The sequence below is a fragment of the Leptopilina heterotoma genome, unplaced genomic scaffold (genome assembly GCF_015476425.1).
Source record: "Leptopilina heterotoma isolate Lh14 unplaced genomic scaffold, ASM1547642v1 Lhet_462, whole genome shotgun sequence".
Lineage (NCBI taxonomy): Eukaryota > Metazoa > Arthropoda > Insecta > Hymenoptera > Figitidae > Leptopilina > Leptopilina heterotoma.
In genome coordinates this window covers 214,751-240,108 of record NW_025111094.1, presented here as the reverse complement: position 1 = coordinate 240,108, position 25,358 = coordinate 214,751, and the positions used below count along the sequence as shown (strand labels likewise).

The following is a 25,358-nucleotide window of genomic DNA, read 5'->3' as shown; positions in this document are numbered from 1 at the left end:
AATGAATTTATCGTTATAATATAAGTGTTTGATTTCATTGGTTCTTTAGAAAAAAGAAAAGGGTCCATTTTGTATTCAAAAATACCCTTTTTTGAAAAGGCTCCAAAAGTATTCCCTATTTTCGAAATGGAGTGAAAAAAATTTTTAAACCTCTTGATTTTTTTATCTTCAAGGTGCCCTGGATTGGAAACAATTCTTATCTGAATAACTTTCCAGAAAAATTAGAGATATTAATATTATAGTCTCTATTTTTGTGGTCGTCTAAATTAAAAACTTCGAAAAAATGAAAATTTCGATATTTCGTCAAATTATTCATAATAGAAACTGTTAGAAACTTTTAAATACCTAATTAAAATTTCTATTCTTTTCCTTCAAATGAAACAAAAAAAAATGTACCCAATCATTAACCTTGTCAAAAAATAGTTTATGAAAAAACTGTCCTTTTTAAAATAGGGCCCATTTTGTCGGTTCTTTCAAAAGTTTTTCATATTTTCAAAATGAAGGGGGGGGGGGAATTTAAAACCTTTTGGTTTTTCATCTCTAAGGTGCCCTGGACCGAAAACAATTATTATCTGAATAACTTTCCAGAAGAACAAAAAATTTTTTTTTAATTAAAAATGTTTCCACCCTGTATATGTTGAATACATTTTATTATTTTCTAACAAAAGTAAAATTATTTAAACTTTTTCATTTGACGAGTGACAAAGATCAATAAACGTCTTTTTAATCTCATAAAAATAATAAAAGTAATAAAACTTTTTTTTAAGATTAAAAATAATGGTATTTTAAAAAAATTTATTATAAAGTTGGATGATACTAGAAATAATTATTAACATTTTATTACATTTTATTTGAGGAATGAATTAAACCTTCCTCGGAAATATTTTTTTTTTTATAAATACATATTCTATAAAATTTTAATTTGACAGGAAATCAAATATTTTTTTACTAAATGACTTTTTATAGAAGATAATCATAAAAATTACTGGAATGCGTATTTTAACTGACATGTATGAAACAATAATTACAGATATTATTATTTTTATTATTGAAAATAAAAAATGTCAGTTTTAATCATTTAAATAATTTGTCCTTCTTTGGAGTTAAAGTAGTAAGTCAATTTCTCTCTAATGTCTATAACATTTTCTGGAAATATTTCATGAAAATGAGGTAAATGTTCTGCATTTCTAACAATTTCAGTAGGTGCGTTGTTTCTTCTGTCAGTATCACATTGTCTTATTTCTTCCGTGATGATGAAATTGTGTAAGCACAATGAAGCTTTTACAATACTTTCTGCCGTTTCCAAATCACAATCTAAACGCTGATTTAAAATTTGACACGTTGCGACGAGCGTTCCGAAACTGTCTTCGATAACGTTTCTGCCTCGTGACAATCTGTATTACATAAAAATTTAAAAAATGAATATTCTTCAAATGATGTTATTTGAAAAAGAAATGAAATAGAGTAGAGTAGTCAGGCGATGTCAAAGTCGATCATCGTATATAACGTCTTTTTCTTAAAATAACAAATAAAAACTTTTTCAACCCTTTCGTGCCCCCGGGAAACAGAGCCAGTGGATTTTATTGAAACTTGTTACTCGGAGGGTTTTTGGGGTTGCTGATTACGAATCTGAAGTAAAATTTCCAAATTTGAAAATGGCAATCCTGAAAAACCCCGAGTAACAAGTTTCAATCGAATATAAGTAATTTTGAAAAAAATGTTCACCAACAAGAATTTTAAAAATTTTGAAAATCTGACTTTAGATTCGTAGTATCGATTCCACAAACCCCTAAGTAAGAAGTTTTAAGCGAATTTGAGCAAATTTTGAAAAATTAAATTTTGTTATTTTTTTAACAATATTCTACCTATCGTTTATAATCATTATTATTGTACTATGCAATTTCTTTCCTATACATAACGTTGGTGATTAAAAAAAACTATATTATTTGTTAGCAGGTTTAAAATGACAAAAGTTTTATTAAATTTTGTAAAAGTGCTGCACATTTGTGTACCGGATGCGCGAAAGGGTTAACCCCTTAACTGTTTTAGGAAAATACAACATGATTGTCCTAAAATGACCAGCGGAATCTGATACTTTTTCAAATAGTATAATATATTTAAGTTATAACTAATTATTTAATTATTGTATAAAATATCATTAATTACCCTTATAATGTCTTATAATATTGATACATAAAGAAAAATATCTAACAATTTATATGCAAATTATATTTATTTTGAGTAAAAATGAACACGACCCACGGGTGGGTCGGAAACAGTGGCCAAAGTTTTTCACGACCCATCCGTGAGTCGGAAACAGGCAATTGGTTAAATAAAATATCTATGAAAATACTATTTCAATATTAAATAGTGATAAATCACATTGAAAATATTTGATGAAATGCAATCATTTTATAAAAAAATTATAAAAACAACTCAAGTCTAACACTGATCCTAATTTCGGACATCAGTTCAACATTAAGAATTTACATATGTCAAAAAAAAAAAATTTATTATTTTTTGATAAGAAATTAATTTAAATGATTCATCAGAACACATTTATTTTTTTTTTTTTAATATGAAACAAAATAATTTTTATAAAGTATAAGTCTTACAAATTCTTTAAATATATTTTATAAAGGAATTCGTTTTAAAGAGTATTTTTTTTACAAATAAACACAAAAAGTGTCCAACTATAATAAATTTTCGAAATAATCCACGTTTACCTTAAAAGTTTTGAAACTCACCTATAATTAAAAACCTTCTGTCTTTCTGTAAGAACATTTTGTCTTGCAAAAGGTTTAATTAAATACTCTGATGTAGGGAAAATTTCGTCTCCTATAAAAAAGTGAGGCAACTGAATGTTGGTTCTTGGTAAAGTACTGGCACCTGGGATATTAGCATTCTCAGTTTCTAGAGCTCGAAATAGACTGGTGTTACGAAAAGCTGATAAATCGCTAGCTGATCCTAAAAAATTGTTTTTTTTGTGTTTTATATTTAAAAACTACTTTCTCAAACAAAATTCTTTTTACAGCAGGAAAATATTAATGTTTACGAAAAATAACTCGGTTCGGTTCGAATTTTGTAGTAACTCGAATGTCGAATATTCGACATTCGAACTAGGCGAAAAAATTCGAACAGTTCGGTTCGAATTATTTTGCACAGCTCTAATTATAACCCTTTCTGAGTTTAATTATTTTCTACAATTTTCAAATAAACTTCAACTCTGAATCAATTAATATAGATAATTTTCCAAAAGTTCTTCTAGAATTTAGTTATTTAAATACATAAACTCTCTTTTTTATAATAATTGTGACTTTCCATAGTTTTTCCTTAAGTTACTAAGGTATAATATTTTCAAAAAATTATAATAAAGAAATTCTTACAATTAATTTTTTAAAAAATTTCCAAGCAATTGAAATTTGGTAAAATCTTTTAAAAATAATTAAATTTTAAAAAATTGTAAATAAAAATGATCAAATTTTTGAAGAATTTTAATTATAAATAGGACCACGATTTCTCAAAAAATTTAATAAGTCCAAAAAGTAAATTTAGCATCATGATTACAAAACAATTCTAATAGGAAATTAGTTTCTAAAAATATTTTATGAATTTAATTTTTCGAAAATAATCTTAAAAGAATTTTTGAACAATTTAAAAAAACTAATGAATTTTCTTTATGAATTTTAATTAAATATTGTAAATATTATTGTTTCTTCCAAAATGCTAAAAATAATTCTAAAATGTTATTATTTTTGGAAATATGTAATTGAAAATATTAAAAACATTTAATTTAAAAAAATTAGAAGCTTATTTTCAATTTTAAATTTACAGTTAAAAATTTTTAATTAAAATGTTTGATAGTTCAATTATTTTCAAAATTTGCAATTCATATTATTGAAAAGTTGATTTTCGGAAATTGTAACAAAATACTTGGAATAAATTAATTATTTTCAATTAAGTTTTACAAAATTTTAATTATTCAAAAACAATTTTTAAAAGATTTGTTTACACTTATTTTTTGCATTATAAAAATCAAAATAAGTTGCACTTTTTTACTAAAAATTGTGGCATTTTGTTGCAATGTTTGGAAGAAAAGTTGAAAAAGTCTAAATTTTCTTAGTTTCCTCGACAAAAAATTTTTTTCATGACATTTACCTGATTTAACTGACAAAAATTTTGTTTTAATGTGTTATAGAAAATTTATTATTTATCACTCGAAATCATGAGAAAATCATGGAAATTTATAAGAAGAAATTTGTAGAAACTCTGTTAAAATAATGTACTGAAATTATTTTTTTTTTGAAAATTCATTCAATTTCAATTTTAAATAATTTAAAAGAATTCAAAAGTTAAGCTAAAATTATAAAAAATTAAATAATTCTACATAAATTTTTCCCAAAAAAAGCTCTCTTTGTAATGTTTTAGAAAAGTTCAATTATGTAAAGTTTCAAATGATGTTTATAAATATTTTTAGAAAAAGTTCAATTATAGAATAATAACTTACCATATTCGCCAATATCAACCCATGTGAAACGGTAGTAAGCATCACAAATAGCGAGTAACTTGAAGCTATAGAACTTCTTATAATTATAAAAAAGACTTCCTGAATTAGGAGGAGCCTTTATTCGAATTTCTTTACCATCTATAGCACCGATACAGTTCGGAAAATTCCATCGCACTCGAAAACCTTGAGCTACAATTTTCCATTCAGCTGGTGTCTTCCAACGTAAATATCTTTTTGAAAGTAGATTCCACATTTTTTTACATACTTCATTCACTATTTTATAGGTAGTGCTTAAGCCAACACGAAAAAAGTTGGACAGCGTTCGGTTGCTATCTCCGTGCGCCAAGTAACTAATAAATAAATAGCACATATTAAACAAAAAAGTTTACAAGAATAACGAATTTTAAATAATGAAACAGTAACAGATAGCAAATAATAACCGATAAAGGGTTTGAAAGGGTGACTTTATATGTTAAAATTGAATGTTATTTTCAGATAAAGTATATTTTAAACCATTTTTATGGTATTCTATGCTTTTTCACATTTTCCTCGATTATTCAGAAAATTTTTCAATCAAATATATATATATTAGAAAATAGAAACTTCAAATAACTTAAAAAAAATTTCAATTCAACTTTTACAAAAAAATTAAATCTACACAATTTTAAGTTAAAAGTATAAAAAATTCAAACATTCAAAGATTATAATGCGAAACCTTTTCAAAACTCAATTATTATCTAAAGTTTTAACTAAAATTCATATTTCAATCAATTATTATTAGAAAATTCTACGAGAATTCAATTATTTAAATACAAAAAAAATAATTTATTGAAGAATTGAATGTTTTTTAAAATTCAACTCTCATTTAAAGAATTTTATCAACAAATTTTTAAATAGGTAATTAAAATTCTTTTGACGAATTTCAATAACATTTCTAAGAAAAATTTCATTTTTCGAGAAATTAGATTAAAAATGTACTAAAAATAATTAAATTTCTGAAAAAAAAATTTCATTGAACTGAAAAAAGTTTTTGAAAATAATTGAAATTTTTTTAAGAATTTTATTAAAAATTTTTTAAATAATTGAAATATTGCCAAAAAATTTAATAAAATTTTTGAAAATAATTGAATTTTAGAGAAAAATTTTAATATTTATAAAAATAATTGAAATTATGACTATAACTGTTTTTAAACTTTTGACCATAATTGAATTTCTGCTAAGAATTTTATTACTTTTGAAAATAATTGAATTCTTGAGACGAATTTTTTAATAATATTTCTTTTTTAATACCTAATTATTTTTAATACAAAAATAAATAATATATTGAATAATTAAATGTTTTGCAAAATTGTATTATTCTCATAATGAATTTTATTAACAAATTTTTAAATAATTGAATTCTTTTGACGAATTTTAATGAAATTTTAAGTATAATTACATTTTTCGAGGAATTCAATTAAAATTGTATAAAAATAATTAAAATTCTGCAATGAGTTTTATTATTTATGAAAATAATAATTGAATCCCTGTAAAAAATTGTATTACATATTTATAAAAATAAATGAATCTCTGTAAACATAAACTGAATATTTTTGAAAGTAATAGAATTATTGCAAAGATATTTATAAAAAATTTTTTAAATAATTCATTTCTTTTGAAAATAATTATTATTATATTATTATTATAATTACTTTAGTGTTATTGCCAATCTCACTTCGGTTGACAATGGACGCCTACGACTCCTTTTCACTAGACTGGGTCCAACGATATCGTGAAGTTTTTTGAAGCCGTCTACAGATAACCTGCACATTTCCTTAAATAGTTCTTGATCGGAATTTGCGTAGTATAAAAACAAACATTCATAAGCACCATAATTATCTCTTAAATAATTTGTGATGTGTGGTCTTACATGCCACCGTCGATTAGATTGATTTTGATGAGAATAAATTAATAGTAGGCACCGCTGCAATAATTGTAACCATTGAAAAGCTATTAGAATAGTATAGTATGTAATTAACATTTTTCACTTTAATAATGTCGCAATCTGCAAAGAAGATAAATGACGTTTCAATTACTTTATTATATGATATTATATGATTATAAGAATATAAACATTGCTTGATAAAATATAAAAAAAAACTTAATATAAATATGTAACAGGTATAACAGGTGATAATAAGATAACCTATAAATTACATTATCTGTAATAATTTATTATTTTATTTATTATGTAAACAAACTTACCCAAGGAGTCAATGAAAAAAAGGAATCTCAAAGGAAAATACAAATTATTGTTTACAAATTATTGTCACAAATTATTGTTTACAAATTATTGTCACAAATTATTGTTTACACTACACCAATGAACGCAGTGAACAATTGCATATTTTAATCCCACAGTGTATATATTCATAGAGAATCATAGAAACATCGGAACGCGAAACGATGATATTTAGTTTGTGCGCGCGCATCATTTTGACAGTGCATTTTGTTTGTGTCGATCTAAAGAAAGTTGTTGTAGAAACTCCTTTAGAGTACGCAGTAGAACCAACGTTATATTGCCACACACAACCTCCAAATGTACCGCAGTGTTCCCTCTTTTCTCTCAGTGTAGTATTAACTTAATTTTTAAAAAAATTAGAGTGCGATTAATAATTAATATTAATTAGTACTAAAATTATTTAATATTATTACATTAAATAATCTCAACACTTATTCTTTTATTAAAAATAAATACTAACTGTAATATTAAAAATAATGTAACACTACGTAAATAATATAATTAAAAGCATCCATACAATACCTAAGGGTACGCGGACGAGCGCGCGGTCGCAAGATATAACGCCATCCCCTTATTATATTCTGAGTTTATGGGTTATTGAAAAGGCTTTGTCTGTTTTTACTATAAAGTCTCTTAAACAATTATATAATAATAATCCAGATATTTTGTCCTCACTTGGAGTTAGTGTTTTTTAATACTAAATTGTTTTGAAGTTCGAATTGTTGTATTAAAAGTTTGACACTTAATTTGTAAATAATAAAAGAAGAAAAGTAAGAAAATTTAATCCAAAATAAAAGGAAAAATAATATTATTTAAAAACCTTGAATTGTCTATTAATTTTGTTTTTCAATTAGAAAATTTCAGAAACAAAATAATGATGTAGGGGAGATTCGGGTAGCCCCGGACACTTAAGTTTTTAGAAAATTCAAGTTTTTTAATAAAAGAAAATGAAAAAACTGAGTCAATATTTCAAAAATAAAAGTTAAACTGTATTATATATCATTTGTAATTTATTTCAACAGTAAAAACACATTATTCTATTAGAAATTAAAAGTGTAACGGGGCTACCCACTGTTTTAAATTGAAATCTTGAAAATTTTAATTAATGTAAAAGTATATCATTATCTAAATATAAAAATTTATAAATTTCTTAATTTTCCTAAAAATTAAAAGTTTTGAATAATATTATTCAAACCTTCTAAAAAATAATTAAATTTTGGAACAACTGCAGTTCAAATTTTTATTAATAATTAAGTTTTTAAATATTTGTAGTTATGCTAGTTTGTATAAATTAATTGTCTTTTCATTTTATTAAATCCTGAAATCATTTTTCATGTTCTGTCAATTCTTGGAAAGTTTTTTATTTTTTTATGTGAATAAAAAAAATTTTAGACGATTTTTCTTAAAAGACCTTTAAAAAAAGAGACTGTAAGACAGGTCAATAGTCTTCATGTTACAATAACTTAAATACTTAGCCGCTCGCTAAAACAGATGTGCACCAAACCTTTTTCTTATTGTACATTTTCTATAGGAAAGAAAGCAATAAAAATTTCAAGTCGTTTTCTTAAATTCGAAACCTGAAAATTTTTTTTAGTATATAAATATTTCTTTTACTTAAGAAATATATAACAGATACAGAAAACGTGTAGCTTTTTGAACTTTTATTTTCTTTTATATTATTTTTACACTGATTATTGTAAACAACTTCAAGTTATTTTAGTTTAAGTAATTTTTAAAGAAATAATTTTTATTATGACACATAACTCAAAAACTAATTACAATTAAATGTTTAATTTATATTATTTCCAAACTTTAAAGTATATAAAAAAACTTTAACAAATTTTTATTCTAATTTCAAATTTGATATCAGATTCTCTAAATTGAAAATAATTAAACTTTCTTGTAAGAGGAAGATTGGATAAATAAATAATCTTCTTTACGAAAATTTTAATTATTCTGAAGAATAGAGAAGGTAAAAAAATTATTAGGTATATATTCAACTTTTTGAACAAAGAATATAAATAATAATTCTTTAGAGAATGTTCACTACCTACTTTAAATTCGCTAATACTAGAAATCAAAAAACTATTCTCAAAAATTATAATAATCAAATTATTTATTATTTCTATTTTTAATCTTATTTTTGGAGCAGGATTTTCCACAGGAATTAACTCATTCAAAAGTTTTAAATTCAAACCTTCTTGAAATGAAACACCTTATAAATATTTTTATAAAATATGAAGATATCGATTTCTCCATGATCCATCCATTTCTTCATGATGTTTTCTAATAATTAAAGATAACCGAGAGGTAAAATCATTATTTTAAATTATAAGAATATTATTGTTACTGTAACTTCATTAAAATTATTTTCATCATTTTAATTCAATCATTATTTTCGAGAATTTTAAATTATTTTTTATGGATGTAATTGAATTCCTTAAAAAAAATTTATTATTAATGAAAATAATTGAATTCCTGTGAAATTTTAATTATTTGTGAAAATAATTAAATGTTTGCATACAATTTTATTAAAATTTTTTTCAATAATTGAATTCTTTTTGAGAAATTTTATTAAAATAGTAGACATTGAAGATAATTAAAAAAAAATTATTGAAAATAATTGAAATTAGGACAAGAATTTTTTTTTACATTTATGAAAATAATTGAACTTTGGAGAAGAATTTTGTTATTTATAAAGATATTTGGGATTTTGTCGAGAATTTTTTTCAAATTTGGAACATAGTTGAATTTTATAAAAAGAATTTTTTTTTGAAAATAATTGAATTTCTGCAATTATTTGTAACTTTTCCAAAATTGTTTTTTAGTGTTTTCAATAAAAATTTAAATTAGAAAAATTTTTAATTCTATTATTTTTAAAACTTCCAATTTTCTTTAAAAAAGGTATCTAGAAGTTAGCTATTGTTGCTAGTAATTCAATTATTCTTTTTTTTAAATATGAAAATTATTCCTAAGAATTCAATTATTTTGAGTATTTAAATTTTTTTTATAAAATTCTTCGCAAGAAGAAATATTATTTATATTCTTTTATGAATAATAAAATTCGTTGCAGAAATTCAAATTATTAGCAGGATATAAGAAAAAAGTAAACATTTTTGATGAACATTAGGAAAAAGTTGGGTAAATAAAAAATATGGAATGGAATTTTTGTCTATTTTGTGAATATCTAAAACGAGTTTCTTTGGTAGTCAAGTTTGATTTTTCGATAACTACTTTTTGACAACTTTTTTTAGTTTATTTCAAGTTTTTTAAAATTAATTTATTTTGAGGATATAAATTTATATTATTTAAAAATATATAGAATATTAATTAAATTTCACAGAAATGAAGAAAAGTAAATTTTGTATTTTTAATAATTAGATATTTTACTTACAATTTTGTAGGTTAGAAATTATACAAATTTATACATTATGAAAATCACCTAACATAATAAACAATTTCCAGAAAATGAGTGCAGTGTTAAAACTGCTATGGCGTCAACAAATAGCAGTAAGAGAATGAAATTTCCTAAAAATATGGACTCTCCTTCTTCTGACACGGATTCCGAAGTAGAAAAAAGAAAAGCTATTAAACGCAAGGTGTGAACAGAAACAAACATTTATTTCTATTTTTAAATATTATTACAGAAACAAACATTTATTTCTATTTTTAAATATTATTATTATTGTTCAGAAAATGTGTAAAGGTACTCGCACACCTCGGCTGTCTGTCTGCCTGCGCAGGCAGAAGATCGTTCACACCTCACTTTTCCCGTTGAAAAATGAGGGAAGATTTGAATATCTATTAAAATTCAAATCTTCCCTCATTTTTTAACGGGAAAAGTGAGGTGTGAACGATCTTCTGCCTGCGCAGGCAGACAGACAGCCGAGGTGTGCGAGTACCTTTAATTATTTATTCCCAAATAGCACATTACCTTATGGTAAGATTACTGTAACCTTGCCGTGCAATTTTAGGAAGATTGCAGTGCAAGGTTAAAATGTCCTATACCTGTTACTACAATTTTCAAATTTTTTTTAAATTTATGTGCGTATTGAGCAATAAAAATTATAAAAAATGGTTTAAAAAACTTAGAAATTTTTTGTTTTTCAAAATTAACAGCAATCTTTTTGTAATCTTGCGGCAACCTTATAGTAACGTTATGTCAATCTTTCAATAATCTTGCATCAAGCTTACCGAGTAATATATGGCAAGCTTACGGCAACATTACAGTGTAACCTTACGAAAGGTGGGACATTTTAACCTTATATAACCTTACGGGCAATCTTCCTAACATTGCGCTGCAAGGTTACGGTAGTAATCTTATTTATCTAGGATTTTAAAACTTTTTATTTCTATAATTCGTTTTTAAAAATTTTTTTATTTGAATAATAAATTGCGAATTTTTTAAAAATATTAATTTTTCTTTTTTTGCATTTTATTTTACCCTTTTAACAATTTTATATTAATGTAAAAATGAAAATTATTGTTCTATAAAATTATAAATATTTTCTTTATTTCATGAAATGAACAGGCCAATTGTATGAGTGACATAAAAAAAAATATTTTGGAAGCAAAATTGTCAAAAATAGTTACTTCTGTAAGTAAACCTACCATAACATTTACAAAACCAAAAATACTTGAGGCTCAACCTCAAAAAGCAATGTCAAAACATCATGATATAGGGAATGAACAATCTGTAAGTTACATTTTCTCTTAAAATAATACTAAAAAATTAAAACTCTTTAAAATATTTTAATTAAATCTAGTACTCATTATTTTTTTGCATACGTAATCCGGATTACGGAAAAAAATGACATGAAAAAAATGACACTCATGAGTGTCGTATTTTGAGTGTGGTTATTTCGCTACCACACTCAAAAAAAGACACTCAAAAAACGACATGGAAAATGATACTTGATAAACATCGCTTCAAAAATTATAATTCTAATCAATAATAATAATAATATGGCTGATTTAACAAATTAAAATTATTTGCATCGAGTGCAAAAACAGGAGAGATAACGAACAGAATAAAATTCCGCGAATATTCGTAAGAATGCTGCCTCCTTATATACTTTTCAAGTTTCGTGTTAGTTGCGAGAGAGTTTGAAACAACACCTCCTACGGAGCTTTGAGCGAACTACGTAAATTGTTCACTCTTTACGTAGTTCGCTCAAAGCTCCGTAGGAGGTGTTGTTTCAAACTCTCTCGCAACTAACACGAAACTTAAAAAGTATATAAGGAGGCAGCATTCTTACGAATATTCGCGGAATATTATTCTATTCGTTATCTCTCCTGTTTTTGCACTCGATGCAAATAATTTTAATTTGTTAAATCAGACATATTATTATTATTATTATTATTATTATTATTGATTAGAATTATAATTTTTGAAGCGATGTTTATCAAGTATCATTTTCCATGTCGTTTTTTGAGTGTCATTTTTTGAGTGTGGTAGCGAAATAACCACACTCAAAATACGACACTCATGAGTGTCATTTTTTTCATGTCATTTTTTTCCGTAAGGGCCTTTTCGCTTTTGCCAAAAAAATCTATCTAAACTATTTATTTTTTAGGAAAGCTTAGATGTAGATGGTACTTCTCAAAATGTAAATTTCAGATCATGTAAGAAATCAGATAAAGAAAACGCTTTGAATTTTTTAAATAATATTCGACGTGATACTCCTTCAACACATGAAGCTGCCAACAATTTTAAAAATCTAATAAGGTAATATACATTTATTTCAGTAGTAAATAGTTCTATTAAATTATCTTTTTTGGTTCATTTTCACAGCTTAGCTATGCCTGTCTGCGGGCTAGAAGGGTGCATGGATGTGAGAAAGAAAAATTTCAATTTGAGTTCTCTATCTCGCTCACACTCATTCGACCATCTTATATATATATATATATAACACTGTAATGTATGACACTATAATATATGACTATTTTTTGCAGGAATGTCAAAATAATGATATAAACAAACTGAAACGTATATTGAAGGAAAAAGAGATAGAATTGAAAAAATGTAAAAATGAAATAATAAAAATAAAGCAACAACTAAAGGATGAGATTAATCAGAAAAATGATTTACTTATATTAAATATGGAACTGCAAAGAACGGTCATAGGACAATTTTCAAATTTAAATTGTGAATATCTCCACATATAACTATTATAATTACTTTATTATTAAAAATTATACTCAATTTTTCAAATTTTATTAATTAAAAAAATTTTACAGCAAATCTAAAAGAACTGACGTCTGAGGTTGTAGAAGCAGCAAATATGACTGGAAAGGAATGCGCGGACAGAATTGGTTCCATTAAAGAGAATGAGGTAAAAATAATCAAATTTATCTGAATTGTTTTATTTACTTACAATTTAATTATGTGTATATATTTATACAGATACATCTTGGTCGAAACGTGTGGATAAAAAAATGGTCTATGACGCAATCAAGGGGAAGTCCCGGATAACACCAGCTCTATTTGTTAAGGAAATGGCATTGGCTGTCTTTGGAGCAAACACACTTTTAGTTAGCACAATAACTGGCAATACTTCAAACCGATCAAAAAGTAAAAAGATCACTAATGCAGAACAGGAAATTTTGAAATTAGATCCAGTTAAATTGATGGCTATTAGAGGTTCGTACTAATAAATTCCAAGATGCTTACTTAATCATCTTGATAACAAGGGAATTAACCCAGCAAACACTGTTACAGATCTGTTACAGAACTGTGACAAATAATTGAAGAACATGTGATGTAACTGGTGACTCACAGGGGACTCACTGGGTACGCAAAATGTCGTAGTCAGAAGGTTGTCACAGTTAAGTAACAGATCTGTAACATGGTGACGAAGATACTTGTCACAGTTCTAGAACAGTTACAAATTTCTGTTACTCATATCTGTCATTAAAAAATATTTTAATTAAAATTAAAAAAATATTCCACGCTGTTCTCGCATGTCATACATACCCGGAATATTTATACATGTCGAAGAAAATTTGTTTTGCTATTTATTTAAATATTTACAACCACGAGGTCTCGAACGCAAGACGCAGCTAGGAGTGGATTATAAATCAACCGCTCTACCAACTGCGCCACGGAGGCTCATGAAAGGAAGTTTAGAATTTACATATATAACGAAGGAACTATGAAAATGTGCTTTGTAACTTGAAAAAGGATACTGTATTTGCAACAATAGTATAATTATGTTATGTATAATATACATTATATTTAATAATGTTAATTGAAAAATGTAAATTTTCAAAGTTACAAGCATAAGGAAAGGCTTAAAAATTACTTTTTAAATGAAAGATTAAAGCAATAAATTTAAGCTTAATTAATGAAATTTCTACATTTTTATAACAAATTTATATTCTATAATTTTTCATTTAAATATAAATAGATTTTACAAAATTCTTTGTGAAATTAATTTATCAAAAAAATTTGCTATTACGAATAATAATAATGTCAAACAATTAACGAATAATTACATTCTCGATTACATTACATGCACCTTTAAAACATTTATGAGACTTTTATACATAATAATATTGTTTAAATAGTCACTAGAAGAATAATAAAACTGAAGAAAATTTAAAGATAGAGTAAAAAATGCTACTGATAGTAGTATAAAAGAAATAAGAAAGCAATTTGTTGTCAATAATTACTATATGAGTGATTCTCCACAAAGTGGTAACTTTTGAATATGTTAAAATTTTCTTTTTTAATTAAATTTTTTGGAAATTTTTTATTTAGATCTTTTTAATAAAGCTTGAAAATGATTATTTTATAGATATTTGAGTTTATAATTCTTTCTTTAGTTTTATATACAAACAATTTAAAAATTTGTAATTTAAAGGTTAAATAATTTATTTGAAAAAGTTAATTTTCGACTGTGAATAATTATAAATAGTGTAAATAAGCAAATAATTACTTTAAACTGCTTTAATAAATAAATAAATAATATTTTTACTCATACCTGTTATTGAAATTTCTTGTTTTGATACAGGTTAATCGAGGTTAATAATATTTTTTCAAGAAAACAAAACACTTCCATTACGCGAAACGAAATTAGGAACTGGAGTTTACAAATCAAAGAAAAAAATTCATTGAAACCGTAAAAATTCATAAAAATAAACAATTTTTGCAGATTATTAAAGAGATTTGCTTACTCTAAATCACTATTATTTTTATTTTTTTTTATACATTTAGAATTCGGCAATTTTGTCGGGTATGGAGTTACATACCATTAAAATACGCTATAAAATAATAGTAACTTTTGTAGTTTTAAATCTAAAAATTATATTTCTTTTTGCAAATTTAACATAAATACAACTTATTTACTTAATAATATTAATGGCAAATAAAATCGCACTGAAAAAGGGAATAAAATTAATGAAAATCAATGAAATTGTAAACTCCAGTTCTAAATAAAAAAAGATTGGGGAAAATATTAAAAAAATATTTTTACACAGATTTTTTAATGGAAATTAGAAAACGACACACTAAAACTTAGTTTTTGAAATGAACTTTCGAATAGAATAAATAAAAAAACGTTTAAAATAAAGTTTGTGCAAAATAAAACATATTAAACTTCATGATTCATGTGTGGAGAAACGACAAATGTGCATTTTTTGAACATTTGCAATTGAATTACAACTTTTGTTTTAATTAAAAAAATTTTTTCGATTATGATATTACTAAAAAACATATTGAAGATTAATTATGCAAAAGTTTGAAGTAGATTAGATAACAATTTTTCAAGTTATTAAATAGGAAACAGAGGGGAAGCAAAAGTGACCACTTAATGAAGAATCACCCATATAGGTATTTTTTATAAATTATTACGAATTATATTATATTATATTAAAAATAATATGAACTACACCAAATTTGTTAGAAGAGTTTAACATTGTTCGGACAATGTTAAACTGTATATTACAGAACTGCATTGCAACAGATGTTTAGACCAATTACACAACAATGTTCATACACAGTTATAGAACAAGGTTGGAACAACAGTTACAGAAAATTTGCGACATTAAAGTTATGTAACTCTTACATCACATTGTGATAGAACTGTAACATAAGCATAATACAGAACTATTCTGTAACTAACTTGTAACTATGTTCTAGAACTCTGTTACAATCAGGTTCTATCACAGATCTATAACTAGTTAGGAACAAATGTTCTATAACACTGTAACCTCACTGTTATAGAATACTTATATAACGTGTTTGCTTGGAAAGTAAATGTAGCATTATAAAAATTTGCCAATGATTGATTTTCAAGGTATTAAAATTAAAATATTTTTAGATATAACGTTTCACTGGATGACAATAGAATTAAAGAAAGATGCATCTGCAGCAGAAATGGAAAGATTGAAAGTTAGTAAATATATTTCACATAAATTAAGTGAATTAAAACGAACTATTAACAAAACCCAAGGATCTGTTGATATTGCAGGTGTGTATATTTTGCTTATTTTCATTATTAAATTAAATCGAGTAATGTGTATATGCATTTACATTTTATTTAATATTTACATCAAATGTGTTTCAAATATAAAAATGTGAAAATTGTGTTTCAGATAATGATACAGCTGAAAAAGAAGTAAACGGAAACAATGTTACTAATACCCATATAGGAACTGATGTGATAACTGATGAGATAACCAGCGAGATAACTGATGAGATAACCAACGAGATAACTGATAAGATAACTGAGACAGATGATAATTACAGTTATATTGACAGCGACGATGAATATCAAAGTAGTAGTGAAGCTGACAGAAACATTGAAAATGGCAGTGATAAAGATAATAAAGATAACAACAGCGATATCTTCAGTGTCGCTGACGATAATGATTTGATCAGCAGAAACGAATTTAACATTAATGAAAATAACGTCGATCCCCTTTTTATTGATCCTGTAAATATGGACAGCAATATTTTTTAATATACAGTTAGTTTTATAAAACATTTATTATAAAAATGGTTACCCTTTGCCAATCTAGAGTAAATCACAAGTATTATTATCTATTTATTAATCATTATAATTTACACGAGACACGATTAAACATTTACAAATGTATTTTGTACTAATTTTTAAGGCTAATATTATAATTTTACTAGGAAATCAACTAAAATTGGAAAAACTGAATTTTTTATAATGGACTAAAGAAAGTTAATAAATAACATTGTTGATGCTTTTAAATAAATACAAAAATAATAAATATTTTAAATAAACTTATTGATTGTACCTAAACATAATTGTAAAATCATTATAATATATGTATGTATAAAAAAATTTTTTAGTCAAACATAATTATTGAGTGTGATAAAATTTCTGATATTCTGTAATAAAAATTCTATTAGAGATTCAAACTGGACTTTAAAAAATATATATATTAATTTTTGACTAGCAAATTTATATTTGTATATAAATATATTCAATTTGATAAACTTGTTATAAAAATATTGGATAAAACTTTCTAGATATTACTTCAAATTACTAATTTTGAAAAGATTAAATGGCATAATAATTTCTTTCTATTGAATTAAATGAATAATAAGTATTTATTTTGATAGACTTTGTATTCAATACAACCCGTGTAGAAATTGCCATGTTATGGCCTACACAATGATCAAAAGATCTGGCCCCGATTTGGGCCATGGTTAAATTTCTACACGGAAATTGATAGAATCGTATTCAATATGCCCAAATTTGCGGATTCAAACACGGATTGGGAAGTATAGAAACTTCTCTCTTCCAAATCCAATCAAATACAAGTATTCAATTTGATAGAATTTTATTCCAAAATAATTGATTGAATCTTATTAAATAATCCCACATTTGCGGATTCAAATACGGATTGGGAAGTATAGAAACTTCTCTCTTCCAAATCCAATCAAATACAAGTATTCAATTTGATAGACTTTCTTTCCAAAACAATTGATTGAATCGTATTCAATATGCCCACATTTGCGGATTCAAGTACGGATTGCAAAGTATAGAAACTTCTCTCTTCTAAATCGAATCAAATACAAGTATTCAATTTGATAGACTTTCTATCCAAAATGATTGATAAAATCTTATTCAATATGCCCACATTTGCGGATTCAAAAAACGGATAGTAAATTATAGAAAATTCTTTCTATCAAATCCAATCAAATACAAGTATTCATTTTGATAGGCTTTCTATCCAATACAATTGATAGAATATTATTCAATATGACCAAATCTGCGGATTCAGAAAACGGATTGCAAAGTATAGAAATTTTTTTCTATCAAATTCTATCAAATTTTTTAAGCAGGGGCAGCCATATTTGATGCGCATTACGAACTGCGCATACTACTGACACTCGCGAGTTCACGATTTTTTCGTGAACTTGTACCTCTACTTTTGACGAACTACTCTTCATTAACAGTTCATCAAAAATTCATTAACTTTGTTTCAGTTTTTCGTTGACGTTCGCCATTTCTAATCAAAAGTGAATGAAAATTTTGAAATTTTGTGTCCCATCCAAAAGTGATATACTAGTTCACGAGAGATTCGTGAACTTTTTTTTCCGTGTAATGAAGCTAAATGCCATAAAAGAGAGGAAAAAATGTTGAATTTTAAGAAATTCGGATTTTTGAATTTTTGATAATTTTCGATAATTTTAGATTTTTTACCAAAGAGTCGAGACTATTAAATAAGTAAAGTTTTTTCCAAGAGCCCAAAAATAATGAAGCTAGGCTTCGAAGTGACACACTTTTCCACTTTTTTTGGTCAAGCCTACTTTTTGCTACTTATTTTGTCAAAAAGCTACTAAATGCTACTTTTTTCCAAAAAAGGTAAAAAAAATTTACAGAATTCAAGAATTTTAGTTTTTTTGGTGAATTTCGTAGATTTTAAAAAAACCCGCCAAGTGAATTAAATTTATTTTTGGACGCGTGATTATAATATATTATAATAATTACTAATAGTGGATGTTTATTAAATTACAACTTTTTAACGTTTTGAATTTTTCGTATCTAATTTTATTATTCTTTAAGCTTCTTAAAAAAATTAAAAACTAAATTTTTCACTATATAATTTAATAGTAATACCTTTTTTGACTTTATAAAAGTTCCATCAAGTATAGAAAAAATCAATTAAGAATGAAAACTTAATTCTTTTGGTTATATAAATTGTTTGATTAAAAATCCAAAATAATATTTGTTTAACGTGATTATTTATTATATTATGTTTACAAACTTTATGTCAAATTTAAAAATATTAATTGTATTTTCAATAATACAGTGTTTTAAGTCGGTTGTTCAATAATAAAAAAATCATTTATAAAGATTTAAGATCTATCTAGAAAAATAATTATAATTTTTTTTAATGGAATTAAATTGCTCATAATTTATTATTGTACAAAATTATGGCTATGTGGATTCTAAAATTAAAAAAATTTATATGACTAAAAACAATCCATTTTTTCCATTTTGATAGTTGTTATTAGTAAATTACTAAAAAATGTTTACGTTTCATTTTTAAAAATTAGATGGCTGATAAAAAGTTATTGATAGTTTTTTAAAAAATAATAAGGAGAAAGAAGGTGTCAATTTAACTTCTCAAAATTATGAGCCTGTTATTAAAAAACAAATTCTTATGAAAGATCTCATTTAAATATTATTAACAATTACATTTCATTATGTAAATAAAACTTTCGAATGTAAAATATCGACAAAAAAGCTATTATATTTTCATGTTTTATGTTTATTTTTGAATTTTGATAATTTTCGATAATTTTAGATTTTTTACCAAAGAGTCGAGACTATTAAATAAGTAAAGTATTTTCCAAGAGCCCAAAAATAATGAACCTAATGCCATAAAAGAGGAGAGAAAATGTTGAATTTTTTAGAAATTCGGATTTTTGAAATTTGATAATTTTTGATAATTTTAGGGAAGAGTCTCCAGTTGTGAGACACCTCCAGTTGTGAGACAGTCAATTTTTTTAACATGCAATATTAAAAAGCCGATTGGTTTATATAAAAACATTTCTTTTTATAAAAGCCAACTTTTTCGTGTACACCGAAGCGGATATATAAACTGTTTTTGTTAAATACTAACACTGAGGGTGATAATCGACTAAAAAGCGTTTTTTCAATAAATGCAAAGTTTTTTTTCCGAGTTAATTAATTGGAAAAGGTAAATGTAATGCATTTTCTTTTAGGGTTTTCCTTATATTTTGTGATGCAATATTGCATTGTTCCAATCTGCGGTTGAAAATAATTTAATTTTCCTTTTTCAAAATAGCGCCAATTTCTGAGTGTGAGACACAGCATATCACCAGTTGTGAGACGGTGTCACCCATCTGGGCAGCATAAAAAATACGACTTTGCAGGCATACTATTTAAATGTTGTTTTGATTTTTTTTCTAGTATTTTTGGGCATGTCAAGTGGAAAAAAGTCAATTGATTCAGAAGAAATCAATTTTAATGCTCTTGTTGAAGCTATTAAATTGTGTTTATTTGATAGTCATATTTTGGCGAATAAATATTATTATTTAGTATATAATAATATATATTATTAATATATTTAATTATTTCTACTAAACATAACGTTTTATGTCAAACTTATTAAATTTTAGCAATTTTTAATGAGTGTCTCACAACTGGAGACATTTTTTTTTTTGAAAAAAGCGATGTGCTCGGAAAATGTATCGTAAATTTTTTTGAGTTCAACGAAACACTATACTTTCTTTTAATAAAAGTTGCGTATTTCTGTTACCTTTCGAACGGTGTATTTTATTTACAATTTTGTTTACCCGTTTAAAATTTACGGGTCAAAAATAAAACCCGTCTCACAACTGGAGACTCTCCCCTATATTTTTTACCAAAGAGTCGAGACTATTAAATAAGTAAAGTATTTTCCAAGAGCCCAAAAATAATGAAGCTAAATTCCATAAAAGAGAGGAAAAAATGTTGAATTTTAAGAAATTCGGATTTTTGAATTTTCGATAATTTTAGATTTTTTACCAAAGATTCGAGACTATTTAATAAGTAAAGTGTTTTCCAAGAGCTAAAAAATAATGAAGCTAAATATTATCAAAGAGAAGAAATACTGTTGAATTTTAAAAAAATCGGTTTTTCGAATTTATGATAAATTTTGATAATTTTAGAATTTTTACCAAAGGGTGGAGACTATACGGCCATGACTATAGTCATGGCCGACTATATCAGGTTGCACCGTTTGCGTAGTACAGTAGGAATGAACGTGAGGGGACGCATGACGATTCCCGACAAAAATCCTGTATAATATTCGATAGACCTTATTTCATTTGTCAAAATTTCTTTTTCATGTAATTTTCTTTTATAAGAATAAGAATGTGTTCCAAATTGTTTATAAACACAATGTTTTTTTAATTAATGCTAATGAATGAAAATAATAATTAATATGAAGATGGAAATAAGAGAATGTTTAAAAACTTGATTTCATAATATATAAATTTTTATTGAACCGAAATAATTTTGAAAAGAAACTTTTGTTTTGATAAATTTTTGTTAAATAGAATTATAGTTTAGCAAATATTTTAGGTAATAAATAGTTTATAATGGAAAGTTTACATTTATTAAAACTTGCATATTTCAAAACTTAAATTGCAACAAAATGTCATTTTTCAGAATTTATGTTTAAGCAGCTTTCATTGAATGCAAATTATTAAACAGAAAAATTTATAATTGACTAAATGTTTAGTAAAATGAATTATTAAATATGTTAATATTTTATTACAACAAAATTTTCTTTCATGTTATAGTTATTAAATAGGTATTAAATTCAGTTGATTGTTTATTTAGACAAATTCTATAATTTTTCAATTAATATATAAACGAATTTTCATATTACAAATTTTTTAAATAATTTAAATGTTATGTGACGGAGTTTACATTAGATCGAATTTTAATTTATCGACATTTTTATTTGCTGGAATATCTATTAAACGAAATGTTCATTTCAACGAATTTTCAATAAACAAAAAATTCTATAATTAATTCCTTCTTAACGTACTTATTATTTCATTCAAATATTATTTCACGGAAAGTTAATTTAATCGATTTTTTATGTTTCAGATTCGTTGTCTAATAGAAATTCAATGAACGGAATCTTTGTTTAGTGGAATTTTCATTTTTCTGAATGTTCAAATGCTATGAATTTCATTTGTAGAATTTTATGTGACCGAATTGTCATAAATATTAATTTCTACATTACCGACATTTAAACACACGAAACTTAATATCGCCGAAACTCAATTTGTCCTACCTTTTTCTATTGTTGTCCTTGTCTTGTCCATTACTCTTATTCAGGATTCCTACAGAAATCCGAATTTAAAATTCCATACCTTTTCCATGATTTCCAGGTCAAATTTTTACGAAATTCCAATAGAATTTTAAATCTAATTTCAATATTTTTGGGCTCTTTAAAAACACTTTACTTATTTAATGGTCTCCACCCTTTGGTAAAAATTCTAAAATTATCAAAAATTCGAAAAACCAATTTTTTTAAAATTCAACAGTTTTTTTCTCTTTGATAGTATTTAGCTTCATTATTTTTGGGCTCTTTGAAAACACTTTACTTATTAAATAGTCTTGAATCTTTGGTAAAAAAATCTAAAATTATCAAAAATTCAAAAAACCGAATTTTTTAAAATTCAACATTTTTTCCTCTCTTTTATGGGATTCAGCTTCATTATTTTTGGGCTCTTGGAAAATACTTTAGGGAAAAGTGCGGATAGATGCCCTCTTTCTCAGATCTCCAATATGAAAGAAACTATATATTTATGGATTATTAGTTTTTTTTATACCTATTGGCCATAACAATTTTACTGTAAAGTACCAGCTCGCTGGCACCCTGGGGTTATTAGTTATAATAATGTAAAAATTTCAGATTGCTGAAAATGTCCAAAAATTTTCAAACTGCTGGACAAAATTCCTCATTACAAAAATCGAGGATATTTAACATGTAAGAAAATATTTTCAATTATTTAATTGTTTCAATTTAATCAGAGAAACATATTAGATCGACGTTTTCCATTTTTTATAATAATAGTTGTAATAAATGATAATAACTTACCGCGGGGGGCGTCTTACCCACCCAGGTGGGATATATGGCCAAATACAGACCTTTTGAATTTTCGTTCTGATTAATTTATTATTTATTGTAGGTATTTGGTCCTTACATATGTTAATGATAAATAGTAATAGTGTGTAAAAATCGAATAGTCAATTAAAAATATTAATATTTGTTGAATTTAGATGTAATTTTCGAATTGGGGGGGCATCTATCCGCACTTTACCCTACTTATTAAATAGTCTCGACCCTTTGGTAAAAAATCGAAAATTATCAAAAATTTAGCTTCATTATTTTTGTGCTCTTGGAAAATACTTTACTTATTTAATAGTCTCGACTCTTTGGTAAAAAATCTAAAATTATCGAAAATTATCAAAAATCCGAAAAATCGAATTTCTTAAAATTCAATATTTTTTCTTCTCTTTTATGCCATTTAGCTTTGTTATTATTTGAATTTCTATTCAAGAGAAAAAATAGAAAACAGAAAAAATTTAGAAACTTTTAAAAGTTCCAGGCCTTTTCCATTATTTCCCTGATTTCCAGAAGCCTTTTAAAAATTCCATACCATTTCCATGATTTCCAGATTCTGTAGGAACCCTGTTATTGTTTACTATTATATTTATTATTTTTTATTTATTTATTATTGTTATTATATCTATTATTATTTATTATTATACTTACTTTTTAAAAATATTATTATGGAAAACTATTAAAACAATAAAAGGAAAATTTTTTATGAAAAAATTATTAAACAAATAAAATATCTAAACAAAAAAGAGTAAATAATAAAAAATTATGAAATGTATAATTTTTTTTAGAAATAAACTATAGTTGATAAATAATAAAAAAAAATTATCCATTAAAATTTATTTTTTCTGAATGTGTCAATATTATTCCCAGTGTATTAATTTTCAAATTGTCTATAAAAAAAGTTAATCTTGGTATTTGAAATAATTTTGTTTAAAAAAATTTGTATAACTAATATAATTTAAAAAATTATACATTTCATAATTTTTTATTATTTACTTTTTTTTGTTTAGTAATTTTATTTGTTTAATAATTTTTTCATAAAAAATTTCCCTTTATTGTTTTAATAATTTTCCATAATAATATTTTTAAAAAGTAAGTATAATAATAAATAATAATAGATATAATAACAATAATAAATGAATAAACAAATAATAAATATAATAGTAAACAATAAGAGTAATTGACATTTAATATTTTTGTTCCTCACGTTCATTCCTACTGTACCACGCAAACGGAGCAACCTGTTATGGTCGGCCATGTCCAACTTCTCATATAGAGCTATCAGTTTGATATGTTTCGTAAAACGCGGATTGATATTTACGCCCATAGAAACATCTAATCGTCATAAGAAAACTTGTTTTATATTCTCTATTAAATATTATTTTTCCCTAAATCGCCCTTTTTTTCATTTTCTGTCTGAATTTTTAAAAATTAATTATCAAAGTAAAAAATTACACCAAAAGAGGGGAAGTTTTCGACTTTGATAATTAATTTTGAAAAATTCAGACAGAAAATGAAAAAAAGGGCGATTTAAGGAAAAATAATATTTAATAGAGAATATAATTCAAACTTACTTATGACGATTAGATGTTTCTAGGAGCGTAAATATGAATACGCGTTTTACAAAACAAAGCAACAGCTCGATGTAGGCCTTTGCCGACCATAACAGGTTGCACCATTTTCGTGTTGAAAGTATTTACGCTATGGTAATGTAGGGACGTAGATGATCAACAAAAATAATAAGTCATTACTTTTATTATTTAATATTATATAAATAATTATATTTATTTGTTTATTTATCTATTATTATTTATTATTATTCTTACTTTTTAGAAATATTATAATGGAAAAGTATAAAACAAAGTAATGTAAATTTTTTATGAAAATATTATTAAACATAATTTTTGTCATAAAATTGGATCTTTTTTATGAAAAAAGTCCTTTTTCTGAAACACGGAGGTACTCAGAATTTATTTCCAATTATGAAAACCATTTTTGTCTTGAGAAAACGACGTTGATGTTTGCAATTTTTTTCTAACAATTTTTGAAGTAGATTATTAAATTTTCGTCTTTTTTCAATACATTGCAGCTTTTTTTTTATTAAAAAAGGGCATTTTTTGACATTTATTTTTCTAAATAATTTCATATCATAATTTTTATTGTTGAAAAATAAAAATACAGAAAAATTAAGATTAAATTTTGATCAGAAACTAAATAAGTAAACAAATAATTTTCCATATAGAAAAATTGAATAACAATGTTATTTTTAGAATTTTCAGTTTAAAAACAAAGATTTTTTTCAAAACAATACTACTATAGGTAATTATGAAAATCATCGATTTCATTTGGAATTCTTTTCATGGATTTAAAAACATATTTTCTACCAAATTACGCGTGTGTTTCGAAATCCACCAATTTTTAAGAAAAATGATA

At 24.7% G+C, this 25,358-nt stretch overlaps 2 protein-coding genes across 2 annotated transcripts; one reads left to right on the top strand and one right to left on the bottom strand.

The window, feature by feature from the left end:
- Nucleotides 1-953: 953 nt before the first annotated feature.
- On the bottom strand, nt 954-7,041 carry LOC122507338 (protein ANTAGONIST OF LIKE HETEROCHROMATIN PROTEIN 1-like). The gene is made up of 5 exons (XM_043620000.1): nt 6,752-7,041; nt 6,199-6,551; nt 4,508-4,857; nt 2,748-2,967; nt 954-1,394 (listed from the first exon to the last, which is right to left on the bottom strand). The coding sequence occupies exons 2-5, from the start codon at nt 6,525-6,527 to the stop codon at nt 1,079-1,081; spliced, it is 1,215 nt and encodes a 404-aa protein (XP_043475935.1). The 5' UTR covers nt 6,528-6,551; nt 6,752-7,041; the 3' UTR covers nt 954-1,078.
- A 1,955-nt stretch (nt 7,042-8,996) lies between these two features.
- Nucleotides 8,997-16,753, top strand: LOC122507347 (coiled-coil domain-containing protein 1-like). The gene is made up of 9 exons (XM_043620008.1): nt 8,997-9,098; nt 10,254-10,387; nt 11,320-11,484; nt 12,365-12,516; nt 12,744-12,936; nt 13,029-13,123; nt 13,195-13,431; nt 16,112-16,261; nt 16,386-16,753. The coding sequence occupies exons 7-9, from the start codon at nt 13,227-13,229 to the stop codon at nt 16,751-16,753; spliced, it is 723 nt and encodes a 240-aa protein (XP_043475943.1). The 5' UTR covers nt 8,997-9,098; nt 10,254-10,387; nt 11,320-11,484; nt 12,365-12,516; nt 12,744-12,936; nt 13,029-13,123; nt 13,195-13,226.
- The last annotated feature ends 8,605 nt before the right edge of the window (nt 16,754-25,358 follow it).

What these genes read in the sequence shown, in the direction of transcription:
- LOC122507338 (XM_043620000.1), bottom strand. Translation starts at nt 6,527, where the DNA reads ATGTTAATTACATACTATACTATTCTAATAGCTTTTCAATGGTTACAA. An exon ending in AGATTGGCAATAACACTAAA is followed by an intron (nt 4,858 to 6,198) that starts GTAATTATAATA and finishes TTTATTTATTAG; the next exon opens with TTACTTGGCGCACGGAGATA. An exon ending in CAGAAGGTTTTTAATTATAG is followed by an intron (nt 1,395 to 2,747) that starts GTGAGTTTCAAA and finishes TATGTAATACAG; the next exon opens with ATTGTCACGAGGCAGAAACG.
- LOC122507347 (XM_043620008.1), top strand. Translation starts at nt 13,227, where the DNA reads ATGGTCTATGACGCAATCAAGGGGAAGTCCCGGATAACACCAGCTCTA. An exon ending in TAAATTGATGGCTATTAGAG is followed by an intron (nt 13,432 to 16,111) that starts GTTCGTACTAAT and finishes AAATATTTTTAG; the next exon opens with ATATAACGTTTCACTGGATG. An exon ending in AGGATCTGTTGATATTGCAG is followed by an intron (nt 16,262 to 16,385) that starts GTGTGTATATTT and finishes ATTGTGTTTCAG; the next exon opens with ATAATGATACAGCTGAAAAA.